The 16,004-nt window shown below is 54.7% G+C and overlaps 6 protein-coding genes across 6 annotated transcripts; 3 read left to right on the forward strand and 3 right to left on the reverse strand.

The window, feature by feature from the left end:
* Positions 1–177: 177 nt before the first annotated feature.
* Positions 178–1,248, reverse strand: A1O3_00929 (uncharacterized protein; the record flags this gene model as incomplete). The annotated part of the gene is made up of 1 exon (XM_007731079.1): positions 178–1,248. The coding sequence occupies one exon, from the start codon at positions 1,246–1,248 to the stop codon at positions 178–180; it is 1,071 nt and encodes a 356-aa protein (XP_007729269.1).
* A 1,236-nt stretch (positions 1,249–2,484) lies between these two features.
* A1O3_00930 (uncharacterized protein) lies at positions 2,485–5,755 on the forward strand (the record flags this gene model as incomplete). Its single annotated transcript, XM_007731080.1, has 5 exons — positions 2,485–2,657; positions 2,983–3,229; positions 3,460–5,370; positions 5,444–5,537; positions 5,589–5,755. The coding sequence occupies 5 exons, from the start codon at positions 2,485–2,487 to the stop codon at positions 5,753–5,755; spliced, it is 2,592 nt and encodes an 863-aa protein (XP_007729270.1).
* Positions 5,756–7,349: 1,594 nt separating this feature from the next.
* On the reverse strand, positions 7,350–9,337 carry A1O3_00931 (uncharacterized protein; the record flags this gene model as incomplete). Its single annotated transcript, XM_007731081.1, has 5 exons — positions 7,350–7,663; positions 7,774–7,984; positions 8,089–8,281; positions 8,385–9,098; positions 9,195–9,337. The coding sequence occupies 5 exons, from the start codon at positions 9,335–9,337 to the stop codon at positions 7,350–7,352; spliced, it is 1,575 nt and encodes a 524-aa protein (XP_007729271.1).
* Positions 9,338–10,172: 835 nt separating this feature from the next.
* Positions 10,173–11,668, reverse strand: A1O3_00932 (uncharacterized protein; the record flags this gene model as incomplete). Its single annotated transcript, XM_007731082.1, has 2 exons — positions 10,173–11,303; positions 11,369–11,668. The coding sequence occupies 2 exons, from the start codon at positions 11,666–11,668 to the stop codon at positions 10,173–10,175; spliced, it is 1,431 nt and encodes a 476-aa protein (XP_007729272.1).
* A 313-nt stretch (positions 11,669–11,981) lies between these two features.
* A1O3_00933 (uncharacterized protein) lies at positions 11,982–13,911 on the forward strand (the record flags this gene model as incomplete). The annotated part of the gene is made up of 2 exons (XM_007731083.1): positions 11,982–12,254; positions 12,313–13,911. The coding sequence occupies 2 exons, from the start codon at positions 11,982–11,984 to the stop codon at positions 13,909–13,911; spliced, it is 1,872 nt and encodes a 623-aa protein (XP_007729273.1).
* A 664-nt stretch (positions 13,912–14,575) lies between these two features.
* A1O3_00934 (uncharacterized protein) lies at positions 14,576–15,680 on the forward strand (the record flags this gene model as incomplete). The annotated part of the gene is made up of 3 exons (XM_007731084.1): positions 14,576–14,798; positions 14,864–14,946; positions 15,009–15,680. 3 exons carry the CDS (start codon positions 14,576–14,578, stop codon positions 15,678–15,680), a joined length of 978 nt encoding a protein of 325 aa, XP_007729274.1.
* Positions 15,681–16,004: the final 324 nt, after the last annotated feature.

A 16,004-nucleotide genomic window follows, 5' to 3' on the forward strand; every position in this document is an offset into this window, starting at 1 on the left:
GTCGAATCGAATGAAAAGTAAAAGTCCATGTGCAAATCGGTGGCACGGCATGTACTATTACCACTAATTACTCCGTATGAGTATGATCGGCACAAGCATGTGTTTGATGTGTTTGCTCCTTTCCTTTGAAGCAGGCAGGCATTCAGTTATACCCCTATACTGTTGGGGCTCCGGCCTCTACTTCCGCCTCTTCGCGACCTCTTCCCTCTCTCTGTCTTTGCATTGCATCTCTCTGGCCAGACGGGCGGTGAAGTCGCGAAGCGCATCCACCACTTCCGATTCAACAGTAGAGGCCACGGCCACCATATCCCTATTAGCATTCTCAGTCTCGGTCTCGGTCTCGTTTCTGGTTTCGTTCCGGCTTTGCTTCTCGCCGGTCGGCGTAGGAAGGCCGTTTGCATTGCTGCTCCTACTCTCGCCCCCATCCCGCCTCCCTGCTGAAATAGCAGGAGCGGCGAACCGGCCGTAGCGCAAATCACTTAACCCGCCCACGCGCTCTTCGCAGGTGCGCCGCCCACTCTGTACTTGGGCCTCCAGGTCGGCGATTTCCAACTCCAGATCGGCCCTGGCATCGTCCATTGCGTCGAGGAGGCTGGATATGGTGTGGTTGCGCGTCGGTCGAGGTAGTGTCTGCCCTCGAGGTCCGTCGAGTTGGAGATCGATTTGGGTCTCTGTCCCTCCGTCATTGTCTCTGTCGCTGCTATCGCCATCGGATTGGTTATGGTCATGGTCATTTCTGTGCTGGCCATTGTGTCGATTTCGGTTGCTAGCCCTGTGGGCGGAGCCATCGCGGTTACGATCAGTCGTGGATCCAGGGCCAGTTCTTGTAGCGCTGGCCCCTTGCTGTGAAGCTTGTTGGATTTCACTCTCACTCTCGCTCTCATTCTCGTCTTCATCTGCGTCATCGCCTTCATCGGCAGCGCCACGCTTTCTCTTCCGCCGGGATCTTGGACTAGCTGTACTTTCGCCCTCTTCCCGCCGTACTTGGTGCCTCAACCGGGCGAGCAGTCCCGCGCTGCGTCTGACCTCGTCGTCAATGCGCCGCCGGACATCGTCGATCGTGATGTCCCGCTGGAACTGGAGGTCACGGTACAATCTCTTGAGTTCTGGGTTTGGGCGGGCTGAAGATCGTATTGAAGCATGATTCGGGACGAGACCTTGGAAAGTCTGGAATGGCACGATCGTGGGAAGAGGTGATGGATGGAGAAGGTAGGAGTACAAGATCTGGGATTCAGATGGAGGTGCCATTGTCGAGAAGATTAGTTAGAGAGAGAGCGCCTCGGCTGAGGAATTGGAAGTTGACAAGCCTGCTGGTGTTCGGTTGGAGGGTTTGAGGTGCGGACGATAGAGTCTAGCTGGAGGATTGAATGGTGTTGAATAGAAATTCTCTAGTCGGTCGTGAAGGGCAGTAGATAGTAGATTCAAGGCCGGGTCTTTGTTTAAAATCTGATGTTAGACTCCCCAGGTCTAGATTAGTTGTGGTCGTCCTTTACCGTTGCGGAAGTGAATCAGGTGTCACTCATCCGCACAGGGCGCTGAGAAGATTTCACTCCGTGTCACTGCCAGTTATTGTCCAAGCTCAACAGACGCTCGCAGTTGTTGTTGTTGCCATTGCGATTGGTCTGAATCGACAATGATAGCTTGTATGGTCGGCGTGCTTGGTCAATCGTGGTATACAAGTGTGTCGAAAACGTTGCTATTGCCAGGTCGTCGTCGTAGGCCAGGCCAGTCCCGTAGTGTCTATCGTATGGTCAACAGGCGTTTTAGCTCTGTAATGTCGTCCCAGCAGAAGGTATGAGTATGCTGGGTTTCCAGCCGCAATTCAGATCCGTTCGTCAAGATACAGTACAGACTGCTCACTCAAGCCCAGAACCAACAAGCACACAATGCCGCTGGAGGACCTGTCTGAGATCGACGGCCTGGGCGAGGCGCTCGTGGTCAGTGTCGAGAACTTGGTGACTTGTGGAAGGAGGATCGATGAAGACAATCCGGCATCTCCAGGTATATGGAGCGCAGGGGCTGTGGAACGGCGGCTGGTGAGTATCCGCTCTTCTTGGGCAGTCCGACAGGAAACAGATGCTGACGAAGGCGGTGGTGGTGGTTCACAGTCTCCCTCCCGCGGTCCGGGTGTCGGTGGATGGGCCAGAAGCAGGAGGATGGTGGAGGATGGTTGCAGTCTTTGGCCAGTCTGGAGGACGCGTCGCCAGCAGCCAATCGGAGGCCGGAAGAGCACTTGCACTGTACGGATGGCTGTGTCTGCGCCTCGTGCACCGACTTCTTTTCCCAACGCACGCCCTTGGCTTCGGTTATCTTGTACAAACTGTCCTTCTTCACCGCCTGGTTGCGCGATCGAGTCGGTGCGGGTTTTGTCTCTGTGATCTGGGGAGGTGTTGGGGGTTTTTTCGCCTCTCTGTGTCCCAGCTCTGCTCGCCGCCGCAGAATCTGATTGCCATCCATCAATCATCAACTCCCACACCAGCAACGATGGCGCCGCAATCCAGCGAGAGCAAGCCCATGTACCAGAAGGACGAGAAGGCGCTGTGTTTCCACGGCGAGCTGCTCTATGAGGCAAAGGTGCTGGACGTTCGACGACAGGATGCGAAGGACAAGACAAGTCCCCATGAATATCGAGTCCACTACAAAGGGTGGAAGAATACGTGAGTGATCTCCTTCAGACTTAGCCGGCTGGTTGCATTTCTTCAGCAAATGGATAGAAGGAAAGGCGAGAAGCAATCCTGCCCCTGCCTGAATTTGGACACTGCTGGTATATTGCCGTGCCCTGCTGGTTTGCGCCAATGAGCGAGCGCAGCTTGGGTGTGAATGCAAGTGAGGGCGCTGAAAGCATCGCGCGGCCTTGTTTCTTTCACTCGCGCGTCATTCTGGAAACGCCCTTACCACAATACCACCACCACAACCCCCGTGTCTATGCCCGAGTGACCCTGGATCGTTGCGCCTAGCGGATACTGACTGCTCCTATTCTAGTTGGGACGACTGGGTGCCTCAGGACCGCTTGCGCAAGCTCACTGACGACAATCGGGAACTTGCAGCAAACCTGAGACGAGAGTTGACTGCATCAGCACCCAAGGTCGTGCCCAAGTCCACCACCAAAACTCGACGTGGTCAAGGCTCAGAGATCGGCTCGGGAAGAGGAAGCGAAGAGCGTACTTCATCTGTTCCTGCTGCTTCCGGTAGAGGTTCAAAACGTGCCAGGGACAACGATATCGAAAAGGTTGGTGGTCCCATCCACAGTTCACAGCTCACAAGGCTTCCCCTTAACCCACTTAACCCCCTGGATTCTCGAACGGACGAGAAAGCAACGTGGTCGCTGGCCTGGCCTTGGAACCACTTTGGAGACTGCTTTGGCGCACCCCAGGATACACCAGGATACCCCGGACATCCCAGACACGAACGAAGACCAACAGCACAGCTCATCACAGGACATAGCTTTCTTGAAAGCAGTTTGGCTCAATGGCTTCAAAGAAGAAGAACTCCCCGATCAGTGCAGACATGGACACTCACAGCGGCAACGGGTTGAAGAGACGTTGGAGTGGCTTGAGTGAAGATGGTGCCAACAACAAAGAAGTCGGCAAGGAGATAGACCTCCAACAATTCCTGCATCAACCACGACGAGCTGCAGTTAAAGCCGCGCAGGCGATCTCAAACACTGCATCAAACAAGGCTCCAGCAGTTGGTGGTTCAGTCGACCATGCTACCGACAAAAGAAAAAGCACTGCGAATAAGATGTCAGCGCCGCCCATTACCCGCTCTGTTGAACATATCTCAAAGAACAGAAAGACGACGGGTGAAAGCAAACCACAGAGTGCGAATTCCAACCCTGCCAAAGCTGGCACTGCAAAGCGGCCAACAGGATCTCTCACTGGTCATAACCACCGCGGTCAAGGAAGTTCCGCTGTCAGCAGACGTGAATCAGTGGTGTTGACGCCGTCGACCGGTGCCAAGCACAAGCGAGAGACAAGAGAAGAAATCCCAGACAGTGACGAAGAAGTCGACCCGACTGTAGGGAGGAGCGTAACAGGCAAGGCTGCGGATGGAAGTAATGCCAGACCCGTAAAGCACTCCCACAAACTGACACTGAAATTGAAATTGAAACCGAAACCCAAATCCGAATCTGCCACCGTTCGACCATCCAACTCTTCTTCATCAAAAGCCATCAAGAAACCCGTTGGCAGCTCCAAATCAACAATGAATTCCTCTTCATCCTCCAAGACTCCAGATCCTTTGACCTATGAGGAGTTGGTCAAGAGCCTCCCGGACCCACGAGATGAACTCGCATCCTTGTCGATCGATGAGATTCTCGCAAGACCAGCTCCGCCAGATGAGCCAGAATACATGAGCCTCCAAACCTCATCGGAGCGACGACAACGCAATGCGCCTCTCATCGGCGGTACCACCACCGATGAAAAGCATAGGATCACCGAGGAGCTGCTCGCAGCGCAAGGGGCTGGCAGAGCCCACAGATACCGCCCGGCCGTTGTGCCAAAACACGGCGTTGCCGTAACCCCCCTCGACCCGCCAGGGTCCGGCACCCCCTTCGACGCCCTCAGAGACGAGGACCGCCTCGTCAATGCACTCAACCACAAGACTGTGGAAACCCTGGGAGGTTGGAACCAAGAGGCCCTCCTCAAGATCCCGGTGCACGTCATGCATCGTCTTGACGCACCTGCCCTGGTCCGCCTCCCATATGCGGTCTTGAAGGCACAACCGGAGAGTGTTGTGCACAAGTTGCCCGAGGACTGTTGGTTTTGGGAGGAATGCCGGCGAGACTGGCTGAGGGAGGAATGCCGCCAGGCAACCAACGCCCTGGACGATCCAGAGGCAGAGCCGGAGCCGGAGCCATTGTTGCATACGGGGCTGCCACCGACTCAAACAACCCGCCCCAGCCTTGGACCGGCCACTTTCCGCCGGACAAATGCTGTGATGCAGCCAACTGTGCCGACCAAGAACAAGCCCGTCTACCGCTACCTGGACTGGACCATGTTGTTTACTTCTTGTGGAAATGACATTCTGTATGCAGCAGAGAGGACCCATGCTTACAATTCTCCGTCTGAACAGGAAGAAAACTACCTGAACCGCCCTTCGATCCGCATCTCAATCCCCGACCACCTCAAGAACCTTCTCGTCGACGATTGGGAGAATGTCACCAAGTCTTTGCTTCTGGTCCCCCTGCCCAGTCAAGCCCCAGCAAATTACATTCTTGACGAATACTTCAACGAAGAGAAGTTGAATCGACGACTAGGCTCGGTCGAGGCAGACATTCTCGAGGAGTTTGTCACCGGATTGAAGACTTACTTTGAGAAGGCGGTGGGAAAGATCTTGTTGTACCGGTTCGAGCGCAATCAATTGCAAGATGTGAGTGAATCATGGCATAACCTGTGATCCGATGTGATTCTTCTGTCCAGTACTAACCCACTTCTTGTTCCAGGTCCGCAAGCTTTGGGAGTCTGGCAAATACAAGGACTGGGAGGGCAAAGGTCCTGGAGATTGCTATGGTGCTGAGCATCTCACTCGCCTGATCGGTATGTTTTCATCAGCCTTCTTTCTGTCCGCTTCACTGACACTTGAAATAGTCAACCTTCCCGAAATCGTCGCCCAGACCAACATGGACGCTGAGTCGGTCACCAGATTGAAGTTGGAATTGAGCAAGTTCACCACCTGGTTGTCGAGAAATAGCCAACGCTTCTTCTGCGCCAAATACGAGAAGCCTTCGGCAGAGTACGTTGAGGGTGCTCGATAAGCCAAACATCTGAACATGAACATGCTGGGAGTCAAGGATTCAGATCTGCTGCAGACTGGGAAGAGATCAATCATCATGTTGAGGATGCTGAAAGGGCCACACACACAACACTAAGAGCTTGGGAGCGTGGTCTAATGTTCATCGTGCGCACACACGCGAATTGAGAGCTATGGGGCTTGGTCTACGGTCATTGTGTGCACACACAGGCGCATGCCGCGTCTGCGGTCGACAAATGCCGTGTTTACTATTGCTGAAGCTCATCATGGTCCTAGGGACCAGGGAGGACCTGCTTTGTCGTTGTCACGAGTCATGATCAAGAGCGAGCGAGGATGGTGGGAGGGATATGCTCGCACCCACAAGTGTTTCGAGTCGAATAGCTAGCAGCTCAGCCCAATAGCTGCGCAATGGCAGATTTCTCAGTCCAAACGCGTCTTTTTTGTCTTGTAATTTAATGTCTGTCCCAAGCCGCCTCGTGCTGTGTGGTGCCTAGGGCAGTCATTGACTGGCTGCCATTGACCGGCTGTTATTGACCAGGCAGCACCAGCACCAGCACCAGCACCAGCACCAGCACCAGCATCAGCATCAGCACCAGCACCAGCACCAGCACCAGCATCAGCATCAGCATCAGCACCAGCACCAGCACCTCCATCAGCACCTTAATCCAGGCCGAAGCCTAAGCCCATCTATCTCCTACGAACCATGACCGCCATTCGACCGACTCTTCTCCGCCCTCTACGACGATTTCAACTCCTGCACCAAACCAATACTGTGCCACTGATTGGCAGACGATGACGATGACGACGACGACGTTTTCAGTAGGTTCACTCCTGGGGAAAGGCCCAAAAGCGGCTTTAGCTCTAGAAAGTACGCCAGCGCAGTGCAGGGCAGTGCAGCGTATTGCCCTATTCGTTGCGGAATCGTCCAAGTCGAGCTGCCGCTCCCATAGTCAAATGCCAGGCAGGCAGCATATGCTGGCCGTCAGCAAAGCCAAGTCAAGCCAAGCCAGGCGGAAATAAAAGTACAAGGGACAAGACGAGAGACGAGAGACGAGAGACGAGAGATAAGAAGCACATGGATATGATGTGGTATAATGGACTGGATCGGAATGATCTCTTTCTGCTCCTCAACATGCTGATGCTGATGCTCGATGCAAATAGTACCATGACACTATGTAGTGTACTGCCATAGTTCCGGCGGTGCGGTGCGGGAGGTAGATGCGGAACCTCGAATTGAATAGTCTAGAAGCAGACAGGCAGACAGACAGACACCCAAGTCTCGGATTGAGATGGTGTAGGGGCAGCCTTAGGCCAGACGCTACTGTCGTGGTATGTATACGCACATAACGCCCCCGACTTGTCTACTGGAATCTGCGCTTCTCCCAGCGGGCGGGAGAGTAGACTCCTGACTCTTGCCTCCTATTTGGCTTCTCTCACGGGTTCTCAAGCCTTCTACCACACACACACACACACACACTCTCTCTCTCTCTCTCTCTCTCTCTCTCTCTCTCTCTCTCTCTCTGGCTCTAAAATTTCTCCTTGTTTCTGGTTCTAACGCTTCTCTTTCTCTGATTTCAAAGCTTCTCTTTCTCTGGCTCTCAAAGCCCCTTCTCTCTGGTAAGCAGGGTTGCGACACGATCGCCGGCAAGGACGCCGTCGCCCGATTTCAGATTGAGCGGCTCCTCGACCAGTACCGGACCGTGAACATCCAAGTTAGCTTCGTCCGTGTCTTGTCGCTGCTTCTCGGGTGAAGCTGCGAGCTCCCGCTCCAGTTCCAGTTCCAGTTTCCGTTCCCGTTGGACAAAATACCGGAGGACAAAGATCATGGCGAATTCCATGACGCTAAGGCCACTCATGACGCAGAATCCGAGGTGGAATCGCGGAGCATATTTGCCCACGTTGAGGATGAGAACTGGAGGTTGGGAAAATGGTCGGTCAGCCATGTGTAGATGCATATACATATGCATATACATGCAGCTTGGAGGGGCTCGACTACATGCAGCTTGAAAGGGCTCGACTCACTAGGAACCCAGGCGATAAAAGCCTGGCCGAAGGTTTGCGCAACACCAATGACAATGGCACGTTCTTCGGCATCCTTGTGGCAGAACTCGTTGGCCCAGGCGTACAGAACGGGCCAATACCCCCATGAAGCCGCGTTGATCATGTAGCCGAAGAATGTGGCGCCATAGTTGGGATAGGAAGCAACAATCACCATGCCGACGAAGTTGCATATCTGAGTGGTAGGTAGACCGATTAGTTAGCAGGCATACAGGATTGGGATACTAGGATTCTTCTTCTTCTTCCTCTCCGTGTCTCTCTCCGGAATGCAATACGTACCGCTGGCGGGATCAGAAGCTGCCAACGTTTGCCTCCCAAGCTATCCGAGATCCAGCTGTAGGCCAAGGTGGTGACGAGGCCGAGCGCCTGTGCGGCGGTGGGGAAGAGGTTGACCTGATAGACGGAAAAGCGATCGAGAGACTTCAGCCAGACGGAAAAATAGTTCAGCGGCTGGGTGACTATGCAATGGAAGCTGTTGATGGATCAGTCCATGAGTCAATGAAGTCTTGTTGAACGTTGAGCCGAGAAGGCGGGGGGGTGGTGGGAATGGGCCAAGCAGGTAACAGGTAACATACATCAAAGCCAAGGTCAAGATATAGATGGGCCAGTTGGTGAGGATCTTCTTGATCTTAGCCCAGGAAAGCCTGACGGGTTTCCGACGATCGATGGCTTCGGCGCGGGCGCGGAAGGCTGCTCGATGGTGCGGTTTGAGCCAGCGGGCGTTGGTGGTGTAGGGGTTGTCCGGGATGGCATAGAGGCCCCAGAAGGCGCCGGGCAGCGAGATGATGCCACAGAAGATGTAGAGCCATCGCCAGCCCTCGAGGCCCAAGTGGCCGTGCATGTTCTTGTAGATGGCGGCCTGCAGGTAGCCACTGAACATGCTGGCGGCGTAGCTGGCCGAGTAGAAGATGGCGATGCGCTTGGCCAGCTCGCGCGGCGTGTACCAGCTGCCCATGACGGTCAGGACGCCGACGGCGAAGGGGGCCTCGAACATGCCGACGAGGAAGCGGAGGGCGAAGACGTGCTCGACCTTTTGCACCGCGGCAAAGCAGAAGGTGACCACCGTCCACAGCAGCTCCGCGGTCGGGAGGTACCACGACGGCCGCAGCCGGGTCAGCAGCAGCTGCGACGGGATCTGGCCGACGAGATAGCCGCAGGTGAAGAAGGTCGCCAGCAGGTTGTACTGGTCGCCGTGGAAGCCCAGGTCTTCCTTCATCCCGGACACGTACGCGTTGGTCACGTTGCCCGAGTCGAGGAGGCGGATAAAGTAGCCGAACGTGGCCCAGCTCCTGCATGAGCATCAGACCTCAGACCTCAGACCTCTGTTGGAGTCGCCGCCGTCGTTGCCGTCGCCGTCGCCGTCAACGTTCAAGCTCAAAACTCACATGACATGGAGGTCCAGTCTCTGCACCAGCTTCCTCTCCTCCTGGCTGCGCGGGCCATCCCACACCACTTGCTGGATTTTCTGCCAGCGAGTCTGCGCTTCCGCTTCCACTTCCACCGACGTCGGAATGACAGTCACAGTCATTCTTATCAATTTGCCAATGGACTTGCACCGTGTGCTTGGTGTTTGCGACTACGACGGGCGCATGGTGATGGTGGCGGTGGTGGTGGTGGTGTACATGCCTAGGTACTATAAGACTTTTGAGTACTATCCGTCTATGTATATGTACAGGTGAATACGACGGTCACGTCAATCCAGGCTCAGTTTGAGTCATTCAATGGGGAATTGGCCCGTCAATGGTCACTGATCACTGGCCCCCGGTCGCCAGGTGGTTGAGTTTGACAATATTAATTCCTCCGTCCTAGTAACACGGTCCAGACAAATAGTATTAGTAGTGGCGGCAGGGGAAATCCACAATCTTCCCATGGCCTGTAGGTACTAGGTAGTCTACTAGCAGGTACAGTAATACGTAGTACATCATCGACAGAGGAAGCTTTCAAGCTATACACATGGTGCGCCAACTGACGAGAACAAATCGAAATTTTCTCGGTTAGTGTCGGTTGCGGGTTTGATCGCAGTTCCAGCCGATGGAGATCCCATCGCACAGGGGCGAAGTAGGGAAGAAGAGAGACGGATGATTGATCGGTACAGACCCCAGAATCTGACTATGCTGCCTTCATACTAGCCTTCTGCCCCAGTATACGAGTACAATGGTAAAATGGTATATTTGGTCCATAGATTTGGGGTGGGAGGGAACGCCGAGTTTGTTCCCCGGTATCGGGATTGGGATCGGGGTGGGCTATACGGAGTACACCATACAGAGTACAGATACAGAGTACAGATAGACCCAACCCGTGCGTGATCGAGGAGTGAGATGGTGCCATGGACACTACTACTACTACTACCACCACCACCACTACTAGTTTCCGTCATATCGGTCGTACCGGTACTGACTGCCGACGTGATCTTCCCTCAGCCGGGACTGACCCTTGCCATAAATCCTCTCCCTCAACGTCCCCGACTCACCCACCGGTCCATAGCGACCTCGTCTGCGGAGTTCAGGTACCAGCAGCTCCACCACGTCTTCGAACGTGCCCGGAGTGGTGATGTACCCAACATTGAACCCATCCAAGTCCGCCGTGTCGGCCCAGTGCTCCAGGACGTCGGCAACCTCCTCCGCCGTGCCAACCGGGACAGGCCCGTTGCCGCCCAATGAAACTTGTCTTCCAATGTTTCGCGGCGTCCAGGGAGGCAGATCGTCGCCGTGGTACGACAAGCTTGCCACCAGAGAGCGCACCCGATGGTCGGTAGAGACATCTGAGGTGGACAGCTCCACGTCCAAGTCGTACTTGCTCAGGTCGATGCCGGAATTTCCAGAGTAAAAGGCCAGCCCGCCCTCGACACTGGCATATTTCAGAGCCTCCTGGTACTTGGCTTGCGCTTCCTCCTTGGTGCGGCCAATGATGGGGGTGACGACGGCGAAGATTTTGAGAGACCTCGGATCCCTCCCAACCTCCGCCGCTTTTGCCCGAATGGCCTTGACCCGAGGCGCCAAAATGTTGGGCGACAAGGCCGACACAAAGATGCCTTCGCTGTGAGTGGCACCAAACTGAATGCCTGCCGGGGATGTTCCGGCCTGGAAGAGGAAGGGCGTTCGCTGGGGGCTGGGATCCAAGATGTGTGGCCCCTCGACTTTGAAGTATTGTCCGCTGTGGTGCACGGTTTTGATCCGCGCTGGGTCGGCGTAGATCTCGTGCTCGGCATCTTCCCGCAAGGCGTCATCCGCCCACGATCCCTCCCACAGCTTGTACAGGACACGCACATATTCGTCGGCGACCTCGTAACGCTTGTCATGCTCGACCGGCGTCGTGCCCAAGGCTTTGGACCCGGACTCCTTGAATGACGTGACAATGTTCCATCCAATCCGGCCTTGAGTCAGATGATCAAGCGTCGAAAACCGCTTGGCGACCGTGTAAGGGGCTTCATACGACGTGGACGTGGTGATTGCGAATCCCAAGTTCTTCGTCACTAAAGCCATGGCGGTGATGGGCTGTCAACCACAAGGTAAGTGAATGTCCTAAGGCCCAGACGCCAACACCGCAGATGCGGACTCACGACGGCAGGGTCGCCCATGGGAAACTGGGCAGCAGTGCGAATCCCAGGCTCACTGGAGTTCTTGTACACATCATACTGTCCGTAGCCGTCGGCCAGGAACAGGGCGTTGAAGTCTCCCCTTTCAAGCAACTGGGCGAGATTCGTCCAGTAGGAAAGATCCCTTCGTTTAGTTTTGGCACGATCCTTGGGGTTTCGCCATTGACCAAACGAGAGATGCCCAACAGTAAACATGTCGAATCCATTGAGAAATATGCGGCGTTTGCCGGAGCCTGGACTCTGAACCTCACTGACCGAGCCCATGATTGACGATTCTTCTGAATGAGGAACTCCGTAGCTGTGACAGAACCCTCCGAGGAAAAGGCAACTGTACTCGGCCACGAGTTATAGCAAGGATCTCTGTTCCATTTGCAGGTGACGACCATCCGTAGCGTCGTGACTCAGCCGGTCACCTCATTCCCACAAGGATGGCGTTCTTCTATAGCACGCTAGCCCTTTGTCCTTGAAGGCGCCATAGACCCACCAGGCCCGAACATGAAAGCTCTCCAGCTCCCATGCCCTGGCCTCTGCACAGATTGTTCCTTCTCTCGAGCAAAGAGCGGACATCGAGGACACCATGGCACCGCACGCTGTCGAGAGCGGACCAGTAGTGACCCAGCTGGTCGGTGCCGAAAGTGCAGCGAAGCCAGTGGACGAGGTGTTGATGAAGCGTGCTCCGTTACGGACCGTCTTCCCGCCGTTCGAGCTAGAGGAGCACCCCGTGGATGAATATCCTGATATTACTGTAATCATTGTCGGTTCCGGTCCAGCAGGCATCATAGCAGGGGCCCTGCTACAACACAAGGTGCCAGGGGCGAACTTGACGATATTTGAGAGAGGCAATGACATAGTAAGTCACGAAGGGACACGTTGCAGCTGGGTCGGCACCGCGCTGACCCTAACCACAGGGCGGTGTTTGGAACGCCAACATCTATCCAGGCGTCAGGTGCGATGTGCCATCGGATGTCTATCAGGCAACGTTCGCTCCCTCGACAACATGGTCTGCAAACTACGCCCGGGGGCCCGAGATCAAGGCATACTGGAAGTCAGTCGCCAGACGATATCAGCTGGAGCGCTTCACCAAGTTGAACCATAAAGTGACGAATGCTCGCTGGGCCGCGGACCGGGCTAAATGGCAAGTCACCGTCGAATCGTCGGGTCGAACGCGTGTGGAGGAAGCCGACTTCCTCCTGACTGCAACCGGCCATTTCAGTGACCCACGACTCCCCGAATACCCTGGCATCGGGGAGTTCCAGGGACACCTCAGGCACACTTCGCAGTGGGATGCTGACTTCGACCCGACCAACAAGCGGGTGGCGTTGATTGGGAATGGGGCAAGTGGCCTGCAGGTTCTGCCTCAACTGCAAAAGGTTGTCCAGCATTTGGACCATTATGCGAGAAGTCCGACCTGGATCGCCGGGTCATTCGGCGGAGAGAAACTCCCCCCATCGACGTCCGACGAGCGAGAGCCTGCTCCTCAAGATCCCGAAGAGTACACCAAATTCCGAAAGTCGATTGAGAACAAGTCGTTCGGTCGTTTTTCGATCATCTTCAAGGATCAAAAGCCAAACCAGGCTGCGCGTGACCAATTTGAGAAGCTGATGGCGAAGCGCTTGGGCGAAGGCCACGAAGACCTCCTTAAGTCCGTTGTGCCATCCTTCTCGCCCAATTGTCGTCGCCTGACACCCGGACCGGGGTATCTCGAGGCCCTCGTGCAGCCGAACGTGTCGTATATTCAGACTCGGATCTCCCACTTTACCAAGGATGGAATTGTCACCACGGACGGGACACACCGCCCGGTGGACGCCATCCTTTGTGCGACCGGGGCAGACATCTCCTTCACCACGGCGTTTCCAATCTATGGCCCCGAGGATCTGGCCTTGCAGCAGAAGGACCCGTCGTCCACGGTAAACCTGCAGAGCCGCTGGCGGCCCCCAGGATTCCCAGATTCGTATCTTGGAATTGCCGCACCGGACTATCCGAACTTGTTTTTCCTGCTTGGACCCAATAGCACGGGTCCCGGTGGCACGCTCCCTCACAGTGTCGAGAACAGCGTGACTTACATCGCGAGATTGCTACGTAAATGCCGGACACAAGGAATCCGGACCATTGCGCCAACGGCCCAGGCTACCAGAGATTTCCGTGCCTATTGCGAGTCCTTCTATCCACGGACAGTCATGAGTGAGAATTGTTCATCTTGGTACAACGGTGGGATCCCCGGAGGAAGGATTCACGGCTTCTGGCCTGGCAGTGGGACGCATCTGAACATAGTCCGACGAGAACCTAGGTGGGAGGATTATGAGTACACCTACCGTAGTCCACAAGGGAACCGCTTTGGGTATCTTGGAAATGGCTGGAGCAGGAAAGACGTAGAGGCGAACGAGGCTTCTCTCAGAGGTGACAAGGAAGCAGAAGAGGCGGTGGACTTTGCCTCGTATCTCCGGAAAGAAGCAGTGGACGGGACCATCGACCTGAGGAGACTACATGAAGACTGGTGGGACTTGTAGCTAGCTGAAGTTTGAAGCTAGAATGGAGTCCAGAGGCGACAGTTCTTACCTCCTTTGTACAGGAGGTGTGATGTTTTGAGTCTGATATTGAGTACGAATCGAGTGTAGAGAGTATCTCTCCACAACAGGCAAGTCAAGCGACGGTGAGCCAGGGCGGCGTCACAATATTTCCCAACCGGGAGAGCTTCCGATCCAGCATCCAATAATGTCCAATGCAACTGGTGCTAGCGGGTATACTAGTGGTACTGCATGGAATCTTCCTCTCTTGGCGCAAAGTCCGCCTTCCACTGCCAACGTTCTAGAGGTTTCTCCGAAATCCACCATTTGGTCGCCAGTTCTACATTTAATTGTCACAAGTTAACGCCGCCAAAGATTCCAATGACATTCCTTACAGACTAATGTCAAGACCTTTCAAAAGGTAGGCTTACGCTCCCCTGTCTTTACCCCTTGTCGTTAGGATGAGAAACATAGCTGGCACCAGGCTGAGAAGATTTGTACTCTTTACATGCGGAACAGCTTTCCAGGGCTTTGAGCCTATAATCTGAACTTTCCAAACACTGTTACAGTCCACAGATGATTTGCGAGACTTTGTCACTGACGATTGTGTAACAAACAGAACTGTTTTTAAACCCCTTCACCCTGCTACGAACATCTCCTCTCCAACATGGTTCTCCACAACCCCAACAACTGGCACTGGGTGATGAAGGATACCGCGTCATGGGCCAAAGACTATCTTGACGCAGAATCCAAGAAGGTGTCGGCAGAAGAGAATGGAGTGTCGGCCAATATCACACGACTCATTTCTATGGATGGCGATGTGGAAGTTAGTCAGCGGAAGGGCAAGGTTATCACGATATATGATGTTGCGCTGCAACTAGAATATGCAGGTGCGCGCAGATTTTCCCGGGTCGGCCAGGAAATCCGGTGATGTTGAGGCTGACGATTCGCGCAGGCAAGACACAAGATGGTACCGATGTTAGTGGCAGCATCAAGGTTCCCGAGTGCGCATACGACACAGAGCCAGACGAGTATGTTGTACGTTCCCAATGCTGATCCTCCGGCACACTCTCAAGGGGTCACTAACACGTTGGCTGCAGTTTGAAATAGACATTTATTCGGAGAAGAAGGAGATGCAACCGGTTAAAGACCTAGTGCGGTCGAAACTTGTCCCTCAACTGCGCAATGTCTTTGCGAGCCTTTCACCTGCGTTGATCAAAGAGCACGGAAAAGACTTGCAACACCCACCAGGTTCCAACCCGTCCAGCGGATGGGCAACGCCGACGTGGCATCCACAGCGAGAGCGTACCCCGACCTCTACCACCACCACCTCCGGCTCCGGCTCCGGCTCCGGCTCCGGCAAGACATCTGTAAATACGACCACGGTAACAGCAACCGACGAGTTTCGCACGACTGCCGAAGAATTGTTCCAGACATTTACCGACCCTCAACGGCTTGCCGCCTTTACCCGCGCGCCTCCGAGAGTCTTTGAGGGAGCGAAACCTGGTGGAAAATTTTCAATTTTCGACGGAAACGTCTCAGGAGAGTTTGTCACCTTGGAGTCCCCCAAGAAGATTGTACAGAAGTGGCGTTTGGCGCAATGGCCCGAGGGACACACGAGCACCCAAGAAATTTTCTTTGACCAGAACGATGTGGACCGAGTGACCAACATGAGGGTAACTTGGACCGGAGTTCCTGTGGGCCAGGAAGATGTTGTGCAGCGGAACTGGGAGGGCTACTATGTGCGCAGCATAAAGCAAACGTTTGGGTAAGTGGTGGCCTCGTATGTCACTGGTGTCGAAGCTCGCTAACACCAGATCTAGCTTTGGTACTATTCTGTAGGCGGTGTCTGTGCTACTGGCTTCTACAGAGCATTTACAGGAGGGACGGCGACCGGAGCAAAAAGGTCCAATTTGGCCAGCGATGCTTGCATTTGATAGCGGTACTTGCACTATTCTAGACCATCTTCCCGGTGAGTCTTCGTGGCGACACCGGTAAACAGAAACCGAGCCCATGCAGCACCTCCCGGAGGCGTGAATCTACCATTCCCACCTATTGAGGATGTCACCGCATTGGTATGTCGTATACTTGTATCA

The sequence above is a fragment of the Capronia epimyces genome, assembly GCF_000585565.1.
Source record: "Capronia epimyces CBS 606.96 chromosome Unknown aczIQ-supercont1.1, whole genome shotgun sequence".
Lineage (NCBI taxonomy): Eukaryota > Fungi > Ascomycota > Eurotiomycetes > Chaetothyriales > Herpotrichiellaceae > Capronia > Capronia epimyces.